Source organism: Dermacentor variabilis, chromosome 3, assembly GCF_050947875.1.
Source record: "Dermacentor variabilis isolate Ectoservices chromosome 3, ASM5094787v1, whole genome shotgun sequence".
NCBI classification, from domain to species: domain Eukaryota; kingdom Metazoa; phylum Arthropoda; class Arachnida; order Ixodida; family Ixodidae; genus Dermacentor; species Dermacentor variabilis.
Genome location: NC_134570.1, coordinates 97,615,582 through 97,640,793, shown reverse-complemented (window position 1 = coordinate 97,640,793; position 25,212 = coordinate 97,615,582). Strand labels below are relative to the sequence as shown.

General features: G+C 45.6%; 1 protein-coding gene across 1 annotated transcript in view; it reads right to left on the bottom strand.

Moving 5' to 3' along the window:
- The window catches only part of Spt6 (transcription elongation factor Spt6), a 98,923-nt gene that overhangs the window by 35,467 nt on the left and 38,244 nt on the right, over window positions 1-25,212 (bottom strand). The window contains exons 23-27 of the mRNA XM_075686013.1: window positions 21,657-21,824; window positions 14,812-14,939; window positions 11,790-11,955; window positions 7,846-8,035; window positions 746-894 (exon numbers count right to left, since the gene is read on the bottom strand). Coding sequence (XP_075542128.1) covers window positions 746-894; window positions 7,846-8,035; window positions 11,790-11,955; window positions 14,812-14,939; window positions 21,657-21,824 — 801 coding nt within the window. The remainder of the gene's footprint in view (window positions 1-745; window positions 895-7,845; window positions 8,036-11,789; window positions 11,956-14,811; window positions 14,940-21,656; window positions 21,825-25,212) is intronic.

The window sequence follows — 25,212 nt, the reverse complement described above, 5'->3', positions numbered from 1 at the left end:
ATTGATGCAGTAAATATTTAATTGCTTTGTTGGGTCCATTCATTGTTTTGACAATTCAGATAATTTTATACATTTTCTCTGGTCCCACAAAACCTATTCTGGTGAACCTTCACTCCAACAGTTTATCCTTTTATTGACAAATGTTGCCTACAGGCAGCATACCAGAAAAACAATTATTATTTATTGACAAGTTTCAGTGGTGAGCACGAAGTTCCTGGCTAAATGTCTTTGGCCAACGCTGAAATGACAGGGGCAAGTGTCATTTGTAGATTTAGAGCAGAAACACAGGATGAACTTTTAGAAATTTGGCATGCAACTCGCTATCCTTTGAAAGCACGGTCAGAAGGGACAGGCCGATGATCTAGCTCTAGCTGCAGTGGTGTCACACATGCGTTGAAAAGCAAATGAAATGTGCATCTATGGTTCACATATGGCAAGAGCCGTCTGCACGAATTCCAAGCAGGGTGAAGCCCACTTCCAGTTTTCTGTCACGGGGTTTCCCCTTTATTGCTAAAAAAGATTCTGTGAAATTTTTTTTTGGTTCCTTTTGTTGATTACGCTTATTTTCGATGTGTTTTGCGCATTTAGATAGAAAATATTTTTTTTCATTAAAAGTTTTATGAGTTGTACAGCTGTTACGGAATTGGCCTGCCATAATCAAAAACGATAATCACACACACACGCACGCACACGAACAGACAGAAAGGGAAAACATTAACAAAGGGTTTACAAAGCTTGCACGCACTTCACTCAGCTCAGGGAAGTCGTTCTTAAGACAGAAAGGGCACTGCCAAAGGCCCGTGTCATCATTTCGGATCGGGTTGGCCTGGTCCAGCTGCTGTCCGTGAGGCTTCCGCCGTGCGATGCCCACCACCTGACACGTCACCATCTTGCCTGCATGCAATGAGAATTGCGAGAATGATGATTTGCAGGCACTTGGAAGATAGCTGGCCACTTGCAAAAAAGATTTGACTTGTGGGTATGTCTATCCACGGACAAAAAGATTCGCACAAGTGGCTGCAAGTTGATTTAAAACATGGCGCCGCTGGAGGACGACGACCAGCAACAGCACTGCCCTCTTCTTTCTGGGTGAGTTGGTGCATACTTGACTTGAAAATTGTAGCAGCTTAAACACATGCATCCACAAAGTAACAAGCACGAGTAACAAGTGCTTGTGTCTCGTCCTTGTTACTTTGTGGATGCATGTGTTTGCGCTGCTACAATTTTCAAGTCAAGGCTGTAAGTTGCTGCCCTGTAATATGTTGAATGACTGAGAAGTGACACTTAAAGCTTTTTACCACTTCCACTTAGCAACTTACTGTCATTTGCATGAAGCTTTTCACCTGCGGCTCACTTATGCATGCAAAATGCTTTATATGTATGGCTCGCTCGCTCCCAGTGCACAATGATTGAGCCAGCCAACAGCATACCCATTGCTCCAGTGTGCTGTAAGATGATATACTGTCTCAAACCTCACTATAACCAAGTTGTACTTGCAGCGAAAAACTGCTCAATCTCAAATTTTGTTCAGTCGAGGTTTAAAACTTCAGCAGTAAAAAAAACTTTACAATTTTCCAGAACATTCCTGGTGGGTAGTATCTTGTCAGCAATCACTTATAAACAAATTGGAAGAAGGTTGGGCCATAATAGCACAGCTATGAGCACGAGCATGTGCATTGCAGATTGCCCCGAGAGCAATGCATCGATGTGGCTCACAACATCCGAGATTTGCATGCATTCCGTCGTGCGGCGCTGTAAATCTTTGACGCCATGGCTGACCCTGCTTAGTGCCCACAAATTATAAACAAAAATGCAAGAAGATCTGAGTATTCGTCCCAAGCAAAAAAAAAAAAAAAAAAAAGTCATCAGAAAAGTGGAGCACTGGTCGCGATAGCAGAGAGACAACTACATAAAGTAAGGTTTATAGTTTTACTGTAGTCACAAACATTAACCTGGCAAACATTAAAATTTCTCACTTGATGCCTACGAACTCGCCAACACAATGTGAGACAATGCTTCGCGTCATGTCTGGAAAACTTCAGATTACGCGACCGCCTACAATAGACGCACAGGAACCCAATGCGTACCAAGGTAACAATCATCTCGTCTCTCCCTTTGCACTTGCCGCAAAGAGATTACCTCCAAGATATGGTGCGTGGCCTGCATGTGAGGAGACGTGCGCATGATGGGGGAGAGAGAGCAGATATGCGATCCTGCCCTCCTCCACCATCCAACGCATGCTTGGTCACGTTACTGCGCGTTCACCCCCTCCCCATCGACCTTGAACAGAATTGCCAGCTCTAGAGCGTCTGCGAGCACTACGAGCGGTCGTGCTCCCCATGGCCTCTGCAAGTTGTTTACCAACATGGCAAATGACGCAGCGGTGTTTCCTGTCTACCGTGTCCTGGCATGTGCACTTGTTTCTGCAGCTCAAGCTTTCCATGGGGAAGAAAGCTTGAAATAATTTTTGCCGCAGCCGACACTGTTATAGCTTTATTGCTAGATTTACTAGCCATACAGACTTCAAATACATGCCTGAAATTGCCAAAATCTTTTTCAAATTGAAACCATGTAAAGAAATTACTTTGTTAAATTGCAAAAAAGAATACGCGAGTTTACAACGTAACTGTTGATGTGTATACTAACTATGTGTTTCCTTTAGGAGTGGGCCACTGTACTGTATGTTAAAGTGAAATTGCGCTAAGAACCTCCAGAGGTCTTCTGCGTCTGCCAACTTGCATTCAAACTACACTCAAACCTCGTTGTAAAGAAGTTTAAGAGGGAGCCGAAATTACTTTCTTAAATCCGTTACTTTGTTTATCCATTATTCCCATTTAGTGCAATATATGCCCAATGGCATGCGCACTTGTAAACATGTAAATAAGAAGACGGCACTGTGTCTGTAGAATTGCTACAAGCCACATGTACAATGAAATTTGAATAAAACAAAAAAACATGCAACTTCTTAGCATCTGACACGATCGTGTTTAGACATCAACCTTCTGTTCCACTGTTATGGTCTTTCATGTCCGCTTTCCACTTGGCTCGTTGCGGTCGAGCAGCATGTGGTACAACACAGTGCTCCACGGTGTGATCAACGAGACAAGCAAACTCTCGTGGACTCTGAGATTGCACCAGTGTCAACGCGATATAGAAGGCGACACGCAGCTGCCAGCACGCGCTCTGTTAAGAACGGCCCGCTGACGTGCAAGTTTTGCCAACCAGTTGCGACCGCGGCGGCAACTTTTCCTAGAGCGTCGCCGCAAACCTCTAGCCACGGCGTGACTAAGTTGACTGTGTGTCGAGAACAATACGCGCGCCCTCAACTCTCCGTCGCTGGAGCTGAGTTCGACGAAGCAGGCTTTGTGCCTGCATTCGCCGCCGCAGACCTGATCTGCTATGAGCGGGGGAGTTGCCACGGGAACGTCAACAGAGACCCCTTCTCACACACCGTTCTTGAAGTAAGCCCCGAGTTCTGCGAAGACAGTTGGACCTCGGCGGGCTCCGTGAACCTGTGTGTGTGTGTGTGTGCAAGTAAGCCCTCGCGCAAAGAGGTGGCCGTTTCCGTCACCTGGGTATCGGGGGAGGACCGAGTGTTTATAAAGCGCTGTTGTGCGGATACTCGAGACACTCTATCTCAAGCAGTCATGTTAGACTGACGTACTTTCTCTCGTGGTCATGCTAGACTGATGTAGATACTGTAAATAAACCCATATTTCCTTGTTCTCGATGAGAAGCTGTCCTTCTCTTCATCAACGTCCTCAGCGTGGATAAGTTGGACGACGGCATGGGACAGCTACCTTCTAATTCATGCCGGACTCCAATCTTGACAACAGGTTACGAGCGATGGGATTGAGCCCCCAATCCTAACAGTGGCGTGCCGTAGAGAAAAAGATAAGTACATGCACGGTCTGGGCATGACTCCCGGGGTTGCGCTGAGGGGATCTTGTAGGCCAGGCCCAACAGCGGCTGGCTGCGCGGTGTGCCACAGAGGAAGAGAGAAGTGAATGCACTAATCTCTCGCACCACTGCGTATACCCACCCACACAGAGTTTCTCACTATATTACCTAGAGGGAAATCTGGGGCTGCTACATTGTGGTATGCGTGGGAATGCCGGTATATTGCGACTTCGGATTGGCATCATTCTCGGAGAGCCAGGACACCTTGGAGACGCACCTAGCAGGCGCCGTTCCGTCTGTCACAATGATCAATTTTCTACTGAAATAGCATGTAAAAAGCTGTTTTAGCTTTCTAATTACACAAAAACATGTTTTGTTTAACTATGAGAACTTGTCAGAGCATGTACAATTATATGAAACATAAAATAGTATCACCAGGCCGCTAAAGTTGGAGGACAGACGACAAGATTCGCATTCGCATTGGAACAGTTTGTCATCTGCTCTTGTTTTTCTTCGCTTGATTATGCATTGTAGGTGAGTAAAGTTTACTGGAAGATGTAACGTGCACGAATGGAAACATTTTATGAAGATTTTAGTTTAAGGATGCGCTATTTGTGTAGCCATATGCAAATTTTACATGAAGCCTCTTAGAACACCAGCCAATACAAGCCTCGCAGACACATACACTGTCATTCCCATGACGGCACAGCGCCCCTTAGGAAACCCCCATAGACAGTGGCGCCAGATTTCCCTCTAGGTGTTATAGTGAGAAACTCTATGCCCACGCAGCATGCCACGACTCCTGCAGGCTTGCACATGACCCTTGAGATTGTGCCAGGGAGATCTCGGAGGCCACACCCACCTGTGCTGTGCAGTAAACGGGAATGCACTAATCTTTCACACTGCCATGCATAACCGTGCAGAGTGGCGCAGCTCGTGCAACCAGGCATATGCATCTGCCAGGAAGAGAGGTAAGTGGAGAAGTGCGATAGGGAGCTGCTGTTTGTGCGCAGGTGTGCAGCTACGTGCAGTGGTGAGAAAGACCAGCGTTGCTCGATGGCATATCCGACGCTAAACGCACGAGTTTTGAAGTGCTGTGGCGAACAAGGTCTGAACGCCGTGGAAAGATGTATTCAGAGGGCAACATTAGAGTATTTTTGGTTTTCTGAGACAAATTCAGTTTGTTATATCTATTGTGGGGATGCGCGACTCGCGCGCGTCCCCTGATATGTTTTTCCCGCATGGCGCGTCTCCTGTAATCCGGCTTCGCCGCATGGCCTGCGTAATGCCCGCGGCGGTCGATGTGGTTGGGGCGCAGTGCGAGAGATGGCGCGAGTGTTGCGTTGCTAACGCCGCCTCACGGCAGGGTTACTTGGGGGCGCAGGGGAGGACGGGCTGTCTCTTCCCCAGCGCGTCGGCGAACGGCGTGGACATCTCGCGCGCCGCCGACCCATGCTTCTGCGAGACCGCCTCGCGTGGCCGCCTTGGAATGCGCCACCATTCACGTGACAGTACGCGCGAACGACCAGGCGTTGGGATCCAGCATGGGGCGAACACATTCGCTCGTTTTCCGGTCGCGGTGAGTCGGACTTCTAGATTTGTCGCGCGCCCATCGGCATGTTTTGTGGATAGCAACTCGGCTAGCAGGCAATGATCTATGAAAGGTGCAATAAATGCCCTTGTGATTGTTTGCACTACTGCGTTGTCGTTCCTTTGTCCCAAGAGCACGGGTGTGAGAGACCCCACACTATTGGCAGGACACTTTCAATTCGTTCAAACGAGCTTTTAAATACCTGGACCTCTATGGGGATTTCATGGGAAATTCAGTTATTTTGTTCTATGCGTTATTTCCTTATATCCCATTCCGTAATAATGAAGTTCGAGTGTATGTGCCTTTCTATCAGAGCATGAAGACACATCTTCTATGAACTGTGTGGGAATCCCTGTATCCCAAGATAGCCGCCCACACAGCAACCTTTGCATTGGGCAGGCAGACTTGCGCCAGCAGGTTGGGTAGTGTAAACGGTATCAGCGCTCCCGGGTGCGTCGCATCACATCCCACCAATATGGGTCAAGTCTCTTTAGTTCTCAGCAAGTGGTAAGTGCAGAAGTCTCCATCACCCGCTCCTGCTTTTCACGCACGTGGAGCTGGTAGGTTGGAAACTCCTCTTTAAGTAGTGGATTCTCTTCGAGGAATCCCTCGGTGATGTTTACTATTGGGGGCGAGCTCCGCCATTGGAAAAGTTTGCGCCACTGTCGGCGTGACATGGCATTAGGGATCAAGTGGACACAGAGGCCGCATTGGCTGCTTTGGAAGCGCCGAAGCGAGCCGAAAACGAAAGTTTAAAGTCCCACCTGCGCTACATTCGGATTAAGTGGTGACGCTTTACCACCTTGGGTGTCTGCTTGACAACATTTGAAAGTGCTATAATAGGTAGTGGCTGCCTCTGGAGGTGTGCAGCATGGTAGGTTACTGCTCAGTGCTGCAGTGCCGGACGTACGCAACGGAGCCCGGTGTCAGCCTTATTTACACGTAGCTGCAGGGCAAGGAGCTGCGTGAAGCTTGGCTGGCGAAACTTAGAATCGGCAGACAGCTATCAGCTACAACTCAGGTATGCAGCAATCACAGACGTGAGGAACATTTCTGCTACAGCGCCAGGACTGCGCAATGTTCGGTGAGTAGCAGAAAACGCGCACTGAGACAGACGCTCGCCCGCGCCTGCTGCCCGGCTAATATCATGACGGTTTGGTCTATGAACTTGTTGATGCTAGATACTGGCAAGTTCACTGGAACGGAAAGGGAGCAGTGAGAAGCACATAAAAGAAGGCATGGCATATGGTCATGTCTGTGTTATGAATTAATGTACTGGATTACGAAAAAGAAGCAGAGGGAAATCACACGCTGAGAAGACCGATAAACATACAGTGCGACGCAACTTGAGAAATAGTATTGAAATGCCCAAGAATTTAGAAGACAAAGAAAGATTGAATCGCCGCGACAGCACATCACAACCTCCGTACGCATCGAGGTCTATAACTAAATTATTTTTGAACAGTTCTGATAGCGTCCGCACAACAATGGTTGCTAATGTACTGTCAAATGCTCATATGATGCGGCCTAACGCTCACAGCACGGTGCGAAAACGCGTTCACAGCGAAAGCAAAATGTTGTGGGCAGACATGCATGCAGACACGTAATTGGTCGCTGCGAACCCGTGTGATTGCTGCATTGAGGCTTCATTCTGTTATGCCCCATTTGGTTATACAGACAGCCCACTATAAGAACATATTTCACATAGTTTACTCTCAGCATTTGCCTACCTTTCACGCAAGAAGCCGGTTCGGGAGACTCAATCGCAGCGACCGCGCGCAGTGGTGTTCACTGTACGTATCCGGTAAAGAGATAGTGTCTGTGAACGATTCTGTGCTTTCAGCTTGCCCAAGATTATTATATCGACAGTCAAAAACTTCCCTCGTTTTGAGAGTACCTACATAAATGTCCAGGAGGGCTACCATGTGGTGTTTTTACTGAGTGCCGTAAGCGAAACCTATAAGGAGCACGCCGCGTGATCCCTCATACTACGCAAGGGAGGCACTTCCGACAGATGGCGACTCCATAACTCCTCGCCCCCAATAGCTAGCTGGCCCGTTCGAAGTACTAGTTGCAAGCATAATGAACGCTTTTAGAGTGTACACATGGTTGTCGTCCATTGTTTCTTCGAGCTTGAACTGGAGCACAGTTGTTGAGCAGGCGTGTGCCAGCCACAGTGCGTGAAGTGCCGAGGCATGGCGCCATTGCAACCATGCCCCCATTTCTACAACAGCTTCAAGTGGCTACAAAGTGCACTGGACTTCCCCTTAGCACAAAAAATGTTGATGCAGAAAGACAAAAGTTCACCCCACAAATAGGTAAGCAAAAACACTTCATCAGATAGTCCCACATACCAATGTAGAAGGTTTGTGGGGTCTCCTTTGTGAGCATGTTGAATGTTTCTTCAGGGTTAGGGGGCCGGAACGGAGTGCGCAGGTCCTTGTACCTGTGATTCAATTCTGCCCGTATGTCGTAGAGCGTGATACTCTTGTTGCCATATCCTTGCCGTTCAAGCTCCACCGCAAATGCATCGAGATCCAAGTCCTGAGAGAGGAAGATGAACATCACTCCTAATCATGGCAACTTCCTACAGTGACATCTCAATATAGCGAACTTCAGGGGACCACAGTAATTTGTTCGTTATTCTGAAAGGTCTTTACAGTGAAAGCCCCAAAATTAACCATTCAGCCCATCAAGCCATCAGTTCATAAGCTGTCACCACATGAGCTATCCATGAAAATGTCGCTGTTGGCTCTCAGCCTGCACTGTTGCTATTTTCCATAGATTCCACCGCCATGCACCACCAAAGCACCGTATAATAAGAGTGATGCACTCAAAACAGACACTGACGCCGAGAAAACTGGCGACAAAAAGGTGACTCTGTGTCACCTCCAATGCACAATGTTTCTTGCTTTACATTCCTTGCCATGGCCACCACAACTGTCTCGCTTGAGGCCGACACAAACTATGCCAAAACGCAAGCGCGCATAAATGACACTGTCCAGAAAGTGCAAAGGGCAACCATGTGGCATCTTCATGAGTAAAGAGGCAGAAAGAAGTGCAAAAGAAAGAGGCATGCATAGAAAAAAGTGTGAAAGGGACGCCGCGGCGTCCCTTTCACACTTTCTGTGTAATACTGCACACTTCACACTGCACTATTGTGCAATACTGTGCAATACTGCAAACTGTGCAATACTGCACAGTTTCACACTTGCTGTGTAATACTGCAATATTTCTACACTGAAATTTTAAGACGTCAGCAGGGGATTTATGAAAATTTCGTTAATCTGAATTTGTTAATGTGGTGTTCGTAGTAACGAGGTTTCAGTATAGTGCCCGTTCCCTGCCACAATTTACTTGGTGTGATGCGAGTCTCCCGTGTTAATAGGACTGAATCCGACTGCCTAAAATAAGCACATTCTACTAATGTACATGCTTGAAAAGGAACAAAATAGACTGTGCTCACAGCAAAACGTCTTTTCATACTGAGAGTTTGCATACAGGCAGCGTACTACCTGTTCATACCATTCACATCACACAGCAATGAGCCTACAACCATAAGTGATGAATATATCTTCCTGGCTGCTGCTGAATGCCCTTTCTACATCAAATACCTCGAGGAAAACTATTGTGCTGTTAAGAGGGAAACCCAATGAGAAAATATCAATGACGACTTGGTGGTAAATGTGAGAGAAATGCGTTGGGAATTATGTTGCACCTCTTTGAGGTCTCAGATCCATGATTTCAATGGTGTTCACTACAATTCAAAGTGTCGTTTAAGAGCCCACTCAAAACATATCCTGTCTCTTCGGGCATCAAAATGCAACTGACGCTGTTCCAGAGCAGACCACTGTCAGTTGCACTATACATATATGTTATCGCAACGTCAAAACAGGGGTCATAGAGCACTATTCAGGAGGCACAGCAGCAGGTCGCCGTTTTAATACTGAGTGCAACCACGACTTCTTCATCACTGCGCCTTGACAAAAACGCTCATGCCCACTCGCATTGTCGTCTTCTTCATTGGAGTACAGGTGTTGCAATATATATATATACAGTTGATCCCAGATATATCAAACTCGAACGGGATCATGAAATAGTTCAACATATTGATAACTTGAAATATAAAATATGCCCATCTGAAGCTTATCTGAGACCTCTGCATGTCTCGAATAGTTTCCTGAAATCGTGAAAAGCTCGAACTTACCCATTTGCTTCTCTAAGGCTATGTCAATTGCACAAAAGTTGTCTTATTTTTTGCTCACAAACATTGCAAGTCGCTGGCGCTGCAGCACGGTCTTTGATACACTGATCACAACACTAAACCTAAGGGCCCACGTCGCCCAGACGCAAGATCATGGTGCAACTGGCGTGCTTCGAAGTGCTTGTTGTATGTTTTTATTTAAGATAAGGTAGAAATGAACAAACCATAGAAGCAGACTGGCCTGTGTGGATACGAGCTGTGCTGCAATCAGTGCAATTGTAGTTTGAATAGCGCGTGAATGTGCCCGGCCATGAGTTCATTATAATACAAAGAATATGCCATTTAAACAGCTGATCATCATACATGAGCAATGAGCTGCATTTCGGGTTTTGCAATATACTTCCCGTTGGAACTAGTTGTCTTTGCTTCTCAACCGCCTTAAAAAGTCCGCCCGCCTTCTCTTGCATGCCGCTCAGCACTGAGATACCTCCTAGCCAGTACGGCCCTTTGTTCTTGGCCCTTCCTCTCCAGCCGCTGCTGCCGATGACTGCCAGCACTACATACATGCTGCAAGTATTTAAAGTGGCTTTCAGCTTGCGAAATTTCAGAGTCCATTCCAACTACAGTCGACTCTCGTTACAACAAACCCTCCTAATCTGACAAAACGCGTTAGTTTTATCCGAAGTTCATAATATCCGAAACGTCTCACTCCCGAAACTCTGGTCACGATGTCTAACTATGTAATTGGAAAGAGTGAGTGACGAACGTCCAAAGTAAAAAACAAACAAAAAATATAGCAGTTTTGCCCTAAAGGTGAAGTATTGGTAGCGATAGCAAATTAGTAGACAGCTATGTAAAGCAAGGATAGTAGTTTTATCTCGCTCGATGACCGCGGAAACTTGCTGCCAAAACGTTGGAGTGGGGAAGCGTGGCAGCAGCAGCCAGTGAATTGACCTTCATGCTGTCTCTCGCTTCAACGTGAAATAAATGTCAAAAGCACAGCGTATATGAAGCGAGCGGCACTGGGTGCACTTTGTCCACATTGCAGATCGCTTTCAAGATACAGCACGCGCTTGACTGCGCACTTTGTCCACATTGCAGATTGCTTTCAAGACACAGCAACAGCGCAGCAAGCAGCAGCCACCAGAGCAGAACCCCTTCTCCCTTGCGCCCACGGTGCCTCATACGCGAAAGAAGATGGTGCGTTTCTGCCCCGCTTTTCTCTCTCTCACGCACAATATTGAGCCATGATTGTCGGCTGACCCTCGCAAGTAAGTTGTCAGCCCATGTCGACACGGCAAAAGCACGTTTTATACACCCGATTTTGACAAATATTGCTGCTAATTTCATCCGCTGTAGCCGATAGTCCATTGTAGTGCAGTCTGTTAAAAGCGAGCTTTGTTGTATAAATAAAATAGGCAGAACAAACTAAGGTTGAAATATGGTTATATCCGAAAGTCTATTGTATGCGGGTCTGTTGTAACGAGCGTAGACTGTAGTTTGTAACTGTGCGAGCACAAATGAAACGCCCTTAGCACGGATCCACGAATTGCACAGTGATGAGCCTTGCGTGCTGCTGCCAAAATGGGCGAGTCTTTCAGCGAAGTGCATATGTAGCATGCGGTGGTTTTGTTAAATTCAAACTGTAATGTAAAGATCCATCCAAGTGGAGGCTGATGTCAGATTCATTCACGATAACGAATGGCTGCAGTTAGCATGAGCCATCCATATTTGCAGCAAGCAAAACTGAGCAGCATTAGATTTATAGAACATAGTGGCAAAGGGAAGTTCGATGTATGCATAACACATCACTATACTTTTACATGGGATTTTAAAGGGGATCTCTCAACTGTTTGATATAGACAATAATTCAACGTATCCAAGTTTGACATAAGCGGTATCAACTGTACGTGTGTGTGTGTTTACACACACACACCTTGTGGCTGGCTTCCCACACTTCACAAACATACACTTTTTTCCACATTGACGCTCCTAATGCTGATGCATTAGAAAAACTTGTGAAGTGTTCCTCCTTGTGGACAGCAAACAGACTTGGCCACAGCAAATAAGGGTCCACAAAATATCTTCACTTACCCTGAGCTTTTCAGGGTTCTCCAGAATTTCCTCGAGGGCTTCAGCAGGGTTCACGTCTTCGGTGACATCATCATACTCTAGGGCATCCACAGCCATCTTGCGAGCCCACTCATATGCTTCTGGATGAACCCGCGAGCCATCCAACACCTCCACATAGGCATTTGTGCTGCAAGTATAAGAATACTGCATGGTCACGTAAAGATATTTCTTCCAACAAACAAGACCCAGTGCTTGTCTTAGCCAAAGTACTAAGTGTAGCTGTGCATACTTGACAATGTGTGTGAGCTATCATAAAAGAAAACAGCCCAACCAAACACTGACAGTTAATTTGACAATCTACTCCACCAAACAGGAATGCGTGGAAAACAACCGCACACTAACATTTTACAACAATGACACAGCAATAACCTTGTCCTCCGCAGAATCTAAAAGGCAACTGGTTTTGCATTGTTTGTAAGTATGGCACGGAGGAGAGGGAAAAGAAAGAAATGAATAGGATACTGGTGTTTGTAATTAGCAAGTCCACAAACAAAAGAAAAAAAAGGTAGAAGCACATCACAATGAAATTGAGAAACATGTGCAGGTGTTTCAAGGTGAATTCTTGCAATAGATGCATGCTTCTCTGCATCAGCATTGCTATTGATGAATTGCTTCCTACAACACAAGGTGCAAAGGTCTTTCATCAAGATCATTATAAGAGTTCTCTTTCATGCAAATGGCTCAGTAGCGCTGACAACAAAGTGAACAGTTTGGTCACACTGTACATACCTATGAACATGAACAACTTATGCAATGTTTATTTACTAAAACCAAATTACTTTTCAAGAAACCCAAATGCCATTTGTACAATAGTTGGAAGTACAGTATAACCTCATAACAACAGACCTTGAAAGTGAAGACGATTTTGGCCTGTTGTAAAAGAAGTATGTAGTAAGAGTAATACTGTTACAACAGACTTTTATGTAATGTGTGGGTGCGCGACTCTCATCGTCCCCCCATATGTTCTTTTCCCGCATAGCTCCCGTCTCCTGTAATCCAGCTTCGCCGCATGGCTCGGTGCAAGCGGCGGTCGGTTTGGTTGAAGCGCATTGCAAGAGATGGCGTGAGTGTGGCTCTGCTAACTCCACCTAACAGTGGGGTCACTTGAGCACAAAAAGGAGAAGGCCGTTTCTTTTTGGCTCGAGGTCAACAAGCGGAGCAGACATTCAGCGTGTGCTCCAATTCATGCTTCTGCGAGACCGTCTCGCGAAGTCCTCCCCGGAATGGATAAACACAATCGTTCGAACGTTCCACCGTTCGCGTGATTGTATGTGCAAACGACCAGGCGTTGGTGTCCAGCATGGGGCAAACATATCCGCTTGTTATCCAGTCACGGTGAGTCGGACCTCCGCGATTTGTAGCGCACCCATTGGCACGTTTTGTGAATAGCAACTCGGCTAGCACGCATTAGTCTATGAAAGGTGCAATAAATGCCCTTGTGATTGTTTGCACTACTGTGTTGTCGTTCCTTTGTCCCAAGAGCACGGGTGAGAACACCACAGTAAACACTAAATGGGTCTGTTATAATCAGATTGAATTACAAGTCACAAACATAGTCAAAGAATGGATTTATTCCTCTCAAAGTCTTCTGAAAGAAACTTGTCATTTTTGACTGAGCTGTACAGCGAACAGCTTTGGACACTATGCATGTCATCATTATAAGGCTGTTCACTTCATCTGCCACCATAGTATCTTGCTCAAAACACCGTATTTACTTGCATAACGATTACACTTTCTTATAAAAAAAAATTGATGCAAATTCAGGGGTGCGATCATTACGCGGGTTAAATTTCACATGAAAAGAAACATTTTCTTTTTTCATCCCGCATGTGCTGCAGGATGAAAAAAATTTTTTGTTTTCACGGGAAATTTAACCGGCGTAATGATTGCACCCCTGAATTTGCGTCAACATTTAAAAAAAAAGTGTGATCATTATGCGAGTAAATACGGTATTCTAAGGCTTAAGAAGTTATTTTCTCAGCTACAACCCCTCTGCTACCTTCCTCCTTTTCCTCTTTTTCCTCTTCTAAGTCTTGATCTGCAGTAGGCACTCTGTGAACTTGAGCTGCAATTTCGTCTGTCAACTGTTTTGTGTTGACCAGGTCATCATCCGCAGTCACATACTCGTGAGAATTCCTGGCTCCTGATGGCCTCTTCAACAGCTGCCCGGAGACTAGGATCTGGTTGGTCTTCCAGTGGCAATACAGGTCTGAGCGGTCACTGTCACCGATTGAAAAACCAGCTTTCCCAAAGCAATTTTTTATGACAGTTGGCTGAATCTGCACCAACGCAAAAGAAAGAACCTGCACTGCAAATTTCAGGTCAATTACAGAGCCTCGCTTCATTTGCATATCAAAAGTCAAACGCTCAACAAGGTGTGTGCGGTCCCTGGGCTTCACTGAGTGCACCATGCCCTGGTCGATAGGCTGCACTTTTGACATTGTGCCAGGGTGGAAAATACACCACCTTTATGGCCTGAAGCTGTGGAAGCTGCATGTGGCTTGAGCAATTGTTGAAGAAGAGCAGCACCATTCCTCTTCTGCTTCTGCATTCCTCTTCGAAGACAGCACTTACATGCTGATTGCATAAACGCAGAAAATGGGAAGACAGGTGGTAGACTAGGTTATACCAGCGCCTGGTTACACATACAACATGGAGGTATGCACATGGAGGAAGCTACGGCAGCTAGGCTAGAAGCGCGTACGAGGCGGACATTTTTTTTATGCCGATGGCGATATGGTAACGCGGATTTAGGGTCGTACTCGATTCTAACGCGCGTGCAATTTTTTTACCTTTGTATCGGAGAAAAGGTGCACGTTAGATTAGAGTAAATACAGTATGTAGTATCCGAATGTCTGTTGTAAGCAGATACATTGTAACGAGGTTATACTGTATTAAAATGTCTGCCAAGCCTAGGCCACAATCTATGACCCACGTGAATGGAATGTGACTCGACCTACACAATAAGATCTTCTTTTCATACCTATTCTCGAATGACGTTGTGTCAATCTTGATGAAGCCCGCACAGTTGATGAACACTTTAGGTCCCATGTGGCAGACAGTCACAAGTTGTGTTCTGCTTTCGAGGCGTTGGTGAGCTTGCTTCAGTGTCTGTAATAAAGCAGAACCACTAATTTTACACGACCAGTAACACAAATCAGCTGCAGTGCCTACCCGATATTGGAGATTTCTTTTCATGTATTTTGTCATTTAAACAGAATCTTTTGATATGTGGTGACATTGAGGCCAACCCAGGCCCAAATGAGCGTGAAATGTTGATGGAACTTCTTCAGGGGCAAAGTAACATGACTGCAGTAACAGAGGGCAGTAACATGAATGATGTTCTGGCAAAATAGGGGAAAATGGAAGCTGACATTGCAAGCGTGTCCGAGAGAATCAGTGGTTTAGAAGCACAGATGAACGTAATAGCTGAGTTAAAGGCAGAAATGAAGGAATTGAAATCTACAGTAGTAAAACTTGGAAGTAACGTGTCATTCTTGACATTCGAGGTCGACGAACTAGAACAGAAGTCGAAGGAACAATTTAGTTATATTTGGCATACAAGAAGAAACCACTGAAAGCCCTGATGAACTTGCAAATACAATAAGAAACGACATTTTTTTGGCGAAACTCGGCCTCACTGTTAACAATATTGAAAGGTGTCATAGAATTGGTAAAAAGAAGGGAAAGACTCGTCCAGTTATAATCAAACTGCTCGACCACTGAGATAAAGTGTCGATACTGAAGGCTTGTCCGAAGCTAAAAGGAAGTGAGTATTCAATATCAGAGGGTTTTTCGAAAAACGTGCGCGAAACAAGAAAGAAACTTTGGCTGAGCTCAGCACAAGAAAGAGCAGAAGGCGCGAAAGTTAAGCTGGTCTTTGACAAGCTAATCATAAATGGCACACTGTACGGGTGGAATGAGGAGAAGGGAGGGCGTTTCAATATAGCAAAAAATAAGACATGACCTATAATATTAGATAGGCGGAACATCACCATCCTTAATGTTAACTGCCGCAGCATCGTGAATAAAATCGAGTCTCTTGAAGCGCTGTTGGTCTGCCACGATCCTGATTTAGTTGTGCTCACAGAAACGTGGCTGAACGAAGACGTTTTTGACAGTGAGTTCGTTCCAAGAAACTACAACGTTTTTTGAAAAGATCGTGATCGAAGAGGAGGAGGCGTAGCGGTTCTTTTCAAATCTTCATTACGTGTTATAGCAATGCCTGACGTAACAGGCGTGGAAAGCCTATTTTGCAAACTTTACATAAATAAAGTCTGCTACCTTTTAGGAGCAGTTTACAGGCCTCCGAATTCATCTGCCACAATATTTGAACAGCTTAATGAGTATATGCATCACCACATAAAGCCTGAAGACAAACTGATTCTGACAGGTGATTTTAACCTGCCCAATCTGCTCTGGAACACCTTTTCGATAACCAGTGCCAAAAGTGTCGAGAATGAAATGTTAAACATTGTGTTCAATTTCGACCTCTTGCAAGTTGTAAATGAGGCAACCAGAATTCAAAACGGCTCTGAGTCAATCCTTGATCTGTTCCTTATAAGTGGGAATATTAAAGACAAAGTGATCTGCAGCGTCACCTCCGGCATTTCAGATCACAAAGCAGTAGTCTAGACGTTAGAGGGCGTCGCATTGGAACAGCGAGGCGATGTCAAGTTGTTTCCTAATTTTTCTAAAGCAGAAGACGAGTCTATTCTTGATGCTCTCAGTTTTAATTATGACTCTTTCAGAAACAACACTTGTTCGGTGAATGATTTGTGGCTTTTTTTCAAGGGGGTAATTCACGAATGCATTCAGCGTTTCGTGTCAAGGATAGCTAAAAAACATTACTTTCGAAACCCATGGATAAGTAGAGTAACGCTGCAGTTGCAGCGAAAATTGAAACGCCTAAAGAAGAGGGCGAGAACGACAAACAGGTCTGACTTGAAACTAATGGTCGAACAAATATCAGAAGAGGTGAAGAACAAGATTGCGCATGATAAGAAAAACTATTTCGATATAATACTGCCATCCATTATCAAAAGGTCACCAGCAAAATTTTGGAGATTGGTGAGCGCAAAGTCTCGCTCTAACGACGGACGTGTAGTTTATGGTGGTTGCGTGCAGGATGATGCAGGGGCTTCGACGGCATTCAATAAAAATTTCAAAGACATATTTATGCAAGATGACGGCCGTCTTCCACCTTTCGAAGTGTCCGTACCTCCTATTCCTGATGTCGTAATAAGTGAACATGGCATTTTAAATCTGCTGTTGAACCTTGAGGTAAAAAAAATCTCCTGGACCAGACAATATCCCAAATGCTTTCCTGAAACGTTATGCTGAGTGGTGTGCAAAATACTTACATGTTCTGTACACTAGGTGTTTGAACGAAGCTGCAGTACCTGATGATTGGCGGGATGCCAGAATCGTGCCTTTGCAGAAATCTGGTGACAAAACACTCATTCAGAATTACCGTCCAATTTCGCTAACCTCAACAGCTTGTAAAATGTTACAGCATATTATTCACAAACATATAACTGCTTTTATTGAAGAACATAAGCTACTTACCAGTATGCAGCATGGCTTTAGGCGAGGATTTTCAACTAATACCTAATTTGTAGAAATCATTCATGACTTGGCAGCAGCCATAAACGAGGGTAAACAAACAGACGTAATTTTCATGGATTTCCGTAAGGCATTTGATAAAGTCTCGCATAACAAATTGCTGCATAAACTAAGCTACATTCTGCAAAATAACAAACTACTTGCCTGGATAAAGAGTTATTTGACTAACCGACGTCAGTTTGTAACACTAAATTCAGCCAGTTCAGATAAGGTGCCCGTTGATTCTGGCGTCCCCCAAGGATCAGTTCTTGGTCCTCTTCTGTTTTTACTTTACATAAATGACATTGTGGATCAGATTTCAGTGGGTATTAGGTTGTACCCTGATGACAGTGTTCTGTGTGAAAAAATTTCCTCTGTTGACGATCAAATTAGACTGAATGATGCCTTTAAAAGCATAGTAACATGGTGCAATGATTGGCAAATGGAAATTAGCTTCGATAAAACTGTTTTTATGAGAATATCGTTAAAAAATAAGCCTTTATTGTAAAACTACCAATGCCAAAAACATCATGCTTTCTGAGGTAACCGCATATAGATACCTTGGCCTCTGGATTACCAACACTCTCTCGTGGAACAAACATGTTGACATTGTCACAGCAAACTGCCTTCGAAAACTATTTTTCCTAAGACGCTCTTTAAAATTTGCTATGCCTCCTATGCGTTTTCTTTCTTCCAATGCCGTCATTCGACCAATGTTGGAATACGCGATTGTCATATGGGATCCCTTTACTAAAGGAAACATTACTAAACTAGAAGAACTTCAAGAAAGGGCAGTACGATTCATATATAATTTGTATGGCCGCACTTCAGTTACGGAGCTTCTCAAGAGAAGTGGATTGCCATCTGTGACACAAAGGAACCGAACATGCCATTTAAAATTTTTATTTCAGCTCATAAAAGGGCACTACAACATTGATACATCACGCTTTATCACTTTCTCTACTGGTTATGCTACACGTCATCGACACTCACAGACAATAACACTGTTAATTACTAAAAAGAATTGCTTCAAATTTTCCTTTTTCCCCAGAACTATTGTTGAATGGAATAATCTTACTGATGACGTAACTCAATGCTCACTGCCATTATTTGAGTCGCACCTATGTTTATGTAGCGAGTGATTTACTGTGTGTTGTTCAGTAACTGCTAGCATTTGTACATCGCGAGTGACCTATGTTATGTATCGATGTATATTGTACTTCGATTTTTTCAATTTCACTTTGTATACACCCTGCTAAGGTCCTGGAAACAGGACCGCAGTGTCAATAAATAAATAAATAAATTAAACAAAGTAAATGCAAGTGGGCTGTCTCTCTTTAACTGGATAATGGCCGAGTTAGAATTGATTAGTGAGCTTACATATAGTAGTTACTTGTGCAAGGCCTGCACTTTGTTAAAAACGTTTTTAACAGGGTGTGGGCCTTACTTGAGGCCGACTTATGGCTGCACACTGAAGCCTCGAGCTATGCTCAGACTGCTATGCAGAATAACTTATGAAGACTTCTCGTTTCATCATCCACGCTGCTTCCACTGCCATTGTCCTTTTACCAGCTCACCTCATCGGCGCCTTCCCAAAGATGGTCATCCTTCGCACTGAACTTCCACCCAGCCACATGTTTATCAGGTTCTGCATTGTGGGGATGCGCGACTCTCACGCGTCCCCTGATATCTTGTTTTCCCGCATAGCTCCTGCAGTGCGGCCTCGCCGCGTGGCCTGGCGCCCGCGGCGGTCGGAGTGGTACAAGCGCAGTGCGAGAGATGGCGCGAGTGTTGCGCAGCTGCGGGGTTACTTGGGTGCCGGGAAAGACAAGGCTCCCTCTTTGGTTCGGGACAGCGAGCACTGCCGCGTGTGCACCGATCCATGCTTCTGCGAGACCGTCTCGCGTGGCCGCCTTCGAACGCACCACCGTTCGCTTGACCGTACACGCGAACGACCAGGCGTTGGGATCCAGCATGGGGCAAACATATTCGCTGACTATCCGGTCGCGGTGAGTCGGACTTCCTAGATTTGTCGCGCGCCCATCGGCATGTTTTGTGGATAGCAACTCAGCTAGTAGGCATTGATCTATGAAAGGTGCAATAAATGCCCTTGTGATTGTTTGCACTACTGTGTTGTCATTCCTTTGTCCCAAGAGCACGGGTGAGAGAACCCCACAGCATACAGAATCACCTGGAGCTTGAAGGCGACAATACATGCTGTGAAGTGCTTCCGCATTGTCGCCAGTGGAATGTGCCCAGAATAACAATGCAGCTAAAGAATACACTGCAACCTAGCGGATACTGTAGAAGCACACTGGATCTATGTCGCGTGATCTGGCGTGCTACAGTAATGAAGATAAAGGTGCCATAATTTGCAGGACAGTAAGTAGTGCCTTCTAGTTGCAGCATGTGGAAATTAATCATAATGCAGATGTGCGCGTGACGCTGAGTGAAAAATTTTTCCCAAAAATTTTCGTGCTGTGGGCCTTACATGAGGGCGGTTCTTACACAAGTAAAGCCATCTAAAACAGGAAAGAGAGAGAGAAAAAGGACCTTCATTATACTACAAAAAAAAGCATCATTACTCGTTATTCACAGCACTAGAGTCAAAACCCCTTGGCAGGGCTACAAAGCATTGTTGTGGCAAGTGATGCTAATCTTTGGTCAAATAATTACAGTCAAATCCGGATACACTGAACTCGAAAGGGACCGTAAAATAGTTCGATATATCAGTAACTCAATACAGTCAAAACTCGCAATAATGAAATCACGTGACAACGAACTTCTCGCCACAACGAAATATATTCGTATCCCCACCAAACGCCCATAGGATTCAATGCATTTCGTACCTCTCAACAACGAAATGTCGCTGTACTATAATCTAGCATCAACGAAATTTGCCGGAACGTAACCCAGCATATTACCTACTTGCGCAAGGCTAGCAGGCTCCAAAACTTGCTCCAATGAGATTGTGTTACACTAAAGCCTGCGTAACATACCACCACATTACGCTTGCGTGGGCGCCGGCATTTTTGTTTACAAAAACGACCAAGCGCCTCAGTGAGAAAAATGTAGCAAAAACAACGAAATTCATGTCCCATCAACGTGGAATTGTTTATGGTGCTTGAGATGGCTTGAGCAGCATGGAGTGCCACGAATCATTCCCATGATTAAGCGATCGTCTGAGAATGCGCATTCCTTGCTTCAAGTACGCTCATTTTGGTGCTACCTGACGTGCATTGCGTGTGGATTCGGTGCTGGACGTAGGTCTGCACGAAGGGCCCACAATCTCGATTGATTGCTTTCGGGTATACAAGATGTGATCACTTTCCTGCTTAGCACCAGACACACCGGGGCCTAAGGGTGACAGCGTCCGCTGCAGAAATGCTGCTGCATGCATGGAGTGTCGTTTATCTACGTCCGGTGACGAGTTACGAAAAGTCTTTCAAAAGTGATTGTATCTCCGAATGCAATTGACCGAGAATACTACTTCACAGTAGTGCTTCCACTGCTCATCGACGCATGTGGCTCACTTTGTAGTGTGGGCAATCTGCCCACAGTACAAAGACGCGGTTCTATCTCCTCGAGCAAAGCTTGGCAAAGTAGCCTAATGGAATTTCAACAGTAAGGTTTCATTCTGCGATGCATTACCTATCTGTGCTGTCCCGTTTGGCAACAAGAAAATTCCCGCGAAAGTAAATTTTATTGTGTTCCCCGCCAATTTCGTAATTATGAGGTTCAACTGTATATAACATAAAAACGTTATACAAATATTTTAAAGGTAATTTTACTGCTGTTTGTTATACACAATAATTCGTTTTTTTTTTTTCAATATGTCTGGGTTCGGCTGTATTTGCATTAGCTACATATACACCTCTGCACTGTTAACATAGGGACTTGCTATTTGGACTACGCAAGCAAGTGCCAGAAGCAAGTGCTGCCGCTTTCCTAGGGCTTTGGAACAGGTTCTTAGGCATGCTAACCAATTAGCGCAGATTACGGCAACACATAGGAAGCTCGCACCAGAGAAGTCTATATAAAGCAGCTGACTGAAGGACTAGCAGCACAACAGTGGATTTGCAACAGAGCAGTGAAAGATAGTGACCGAACATAGAGCTTTCATGTAAGATGTTACCCTCAAAAGCTACAGCTTGCAACACAGCGTCGAACAGCGGCATCAGGTCCGCAACATTTATTCCGGAGTATTCAAGCCTTTTCACTGACCTTGAGCAGTGAGGCACCTTTGCGAGGTCCGAGGCCGCACACGAACTGCACCAGGAAGGACGTGTGTATGTGAGAGATTGCCAAGTTGATATCCACGCCGACTTCATTAGTCCGGTTCACAAACTCCAGGTTCAGTGCATTGGTGAGATCGTCCCTCGGTACCAAGTCCTGCAGCCAAAAATTACCAAACACAATGTTCAATATAACACAGTCAAAAGCTTCCCAATTAATGTCACCAATATTTGGTTGAAAAGCAACCGAAGGCCTTGTGAAATGGGCAAATCAACAATATATTCCATCCAGAAGAGAATTCGATTTTAATTTCAAGCTGTAAATGTGCCAGATCACTTGCTCCTTACAGTCCAGCTTGATACAAGTTCAGATTTTTTCGTTTTCTTAGCAGTACTTCTTTTTTGTAACAAAATGTATAACAGAAGGATGTCTAAAGCATTCACCATGAAAGTGACAACTTGCCAGAACCTGTATACAGTCGAACCCACTTATAACGGTACCAGTTTTAATAATATATAGGATACAGTTGATCCCGGATATATCGAACCCGGATATATTGAATTATTGCCTATATCGAACAGTTGAAAAATCCACTTGGGAATCCCATGCAAAAGTATAGCACTATTGTTCACGTATATAGAACTCCCGTGCACTGGCAAATTGATGTATCTAACTCCGTGCTGAGCTGCGCCCCGGCAAGTGCGCTTCGCCCACCATACCCCACCCCTGCAAAAGTGCGCTTCTCCCATCGCATCCCACTCCCGCAAATGCATTTCTCCTCACAAAGCTCTCGCGATGTTCCCGCGATCTCACACGTGCCACCCCGCACTCTGAGAAAGGGGCGTGTGGGTAAAAGGCACGTGATGAGGAGCACTTGGAGTGCGATTGGGTGTGAAAGGGATGCAGGAGGGAGAAATCACGCTGACCGCAGGCGCCCGTTTCCTGTGTTTTGGTTGGCTGACACCGCTGGCGCAGCGAGACGAACGAGGTAAGTGTAGCTTGGGCTTGTGGTAGTGCAGAGACGTGGAGCGGTGCGTCTTTCAATTCGCCTTGTTCCTTTTATTCACAAGGCCAACGCGAAGGCTTGAGACTCATGTGGTGCAGTGCGTTTTTCTTTCCGCTTTTGGCACGTGTTCCGGAGCCATGGCCACGAAAAAAATGCAAGGATTTGGATTTTTCAACAAAGGCGTACATCATTCGACGGGTGGAGGCTGGCAAGAAAAAGTCGTCCATCACCGTGGCGTTCGGAATTCCTCGCAACACCCCGAGTACGATCCTCAAGAACAAAGCCAATGTTAAGCTGAAGGCAGTGCAGTCCAGTGGCCCTGGAGCGTGTCGTGTGCGCGTCCCAACCTTTGACAAGGTCGAGAAGGCATTGTACGCCTGGTTTTTGGAGACACGTGCCAAGAACATACCTGTTGACAGAGGTATGTTGATGAACATGCCTGTTGATGCATATTTTATATTTAGACTTCTTGATATATTGAACTATTTCGCGATCCCCTTCGCGTTCAATATTTCCGGGATCGACTGTACAGCCAAACCCGGCTATATCGAACTCGCAAAAAAACGCCTATCAGTTCGATATAGAGCATAATTCGATATAAGCCTGCTAAATAATTGGATGTCATAAAAGCACATACCTTTTATAAAATCACTTTATTGATTAAACTAGCTTAGTTTCGCACGAAATAGTCCTGCATTTTCTTCTGCTTTGGCAATTTCGCTGCCTGCGACGCACGCACTTTTCCACATTAAGGAGTCGGAGCAGCTGAGGCCGCAACTTTCCGCATTCGCACAGAAGCACCGGACTAGTGCGAGCGCACCAATCACTTCGGAGGATGTGGGCCAAGGACCGTCGTTGCTTTCCTCATTGTGCCCACTTTCACTTGTGCTCGGTACGATGTTGGCAATGTAGTCTTCGTTTTCGGGCTCTCCCGTGGTCGCAACACCATCATTTGCGCTCACAAACTCGTCCACCGTTGATTCGTCAACAGCTTCCGGAAATTCTGAGAGCTTGCTCCGAACTTCGGAAACATCAGCAATGGCTTCTTCGCATTCATCAGGATTTAGTCATCACCGAGCACGCGAAAGTCGGCACGGCTGAAGCAATTTCAGATTAACCACTCGTACACGGCCGTGCGTACGGGTCGGGCGCCACGGGCACCGGGTCGCGAGTTTGGACGCTTTAGCCCTAATCTCCCCCTTATTCTTCAAGATCGTGCCGAGAGTGCTCCTCGGAATCTTGTGCTCTGCGGGGACATCCGACTTCTCACCGCGTTCGACACGATTTATGATTGCGAGCTTCACGACGAAAGGCAAATTCTTCCGCTTCATCACGGCAACACTGCGGAAGAAGGCCTACAAGGCACACACAAAAACAGCGAGACAAGTCGTTGTTGTTGTTGTTGTCCTGAGTGGCCGTGGCACATACCCACGGTGGGGGATTGGCCAAGAATTGGGCGGTTTAATTAGGTGCCTAAAAATAATAATGATAACAAGGGAGTTAACAATTTGGGCGTGTGAGTCGCACTTTCGCCATCTTGCATGACGAGGGCACAAGAGCATCTGATTGGCTGTCTGAGCAAGCGCTGTGGGCGGGCCAGGATCATTTTTTGCAAGGGGGGTGCCGACGGCTTGTCCGAGGCAGCGCGGTCGGGCGCGGTCACGGTAGGGAAAGCGGTTGGATGGAGCCGCGCAGCCGGTTTTTCTCCGCCACCGCGAGGGAAAGCCAACTTCCGGGGGCACTTTCCGCCGCTTGACGTTCAATATATTGGGTGTCGCTGCTATTTTTGTTCGATGTAAGCGTAATTTTTGCGATATATACTCATTGTAACTATATCGTGTCCAGAAATTGTTCGATATATAGAATAATTCGATGTAAACGGGTTCGATATAGTCGGGTTCGACTGTATAACGATAAGCAGTCAACGCACCGTCAACTTTTGTATGACTTCTATGGTAAAATACCACTTACTACAATGCTCCCATACCGCACTTTCGATTATAACAATAAATCTGCCTAATGTGTCGGTGCATCAAAAGAAAATGACTGTCAGATCGTTTAAAAAAATCCTGAGGACACCATAAGCACTTCTTGTGAGTTGTGAATGCGAAAGCATTAATGCCCGATTGAACGCTGCTGAGTAGTCCTTCAAGTTATTAATTTCTTGCGAGCAAGCGAGAGCATTGAGATGCTTGGCATGTCTTGATTTGGCCTTACCGAGGCTCAGTTAGAATGCAGGTGAGAGCTCGCACAGACAAGGAATACGCCGATAACACAGGCTTCTGAGAGGGAGGGTGATGTAGGGTCGTGGCGATGCCCTCTCCCCTCACACAACGCCTGGTGCGCTGGTGTTGTTTCGCCCGCTCTGCTCCGCCAGGGCACGCTCGTGACGTGGCATTGCAGCCAATGGGAATATAGCCTGCTACAAATGCCTGATGCCGGCATTTTTGCTCAATGAGCCATTTGACGCTTTCACACCTAAAAAAAAAAAAATTTAGAAAGAGTGCGAGCTGGTTCACTCTACCTGCCTCCGTACCA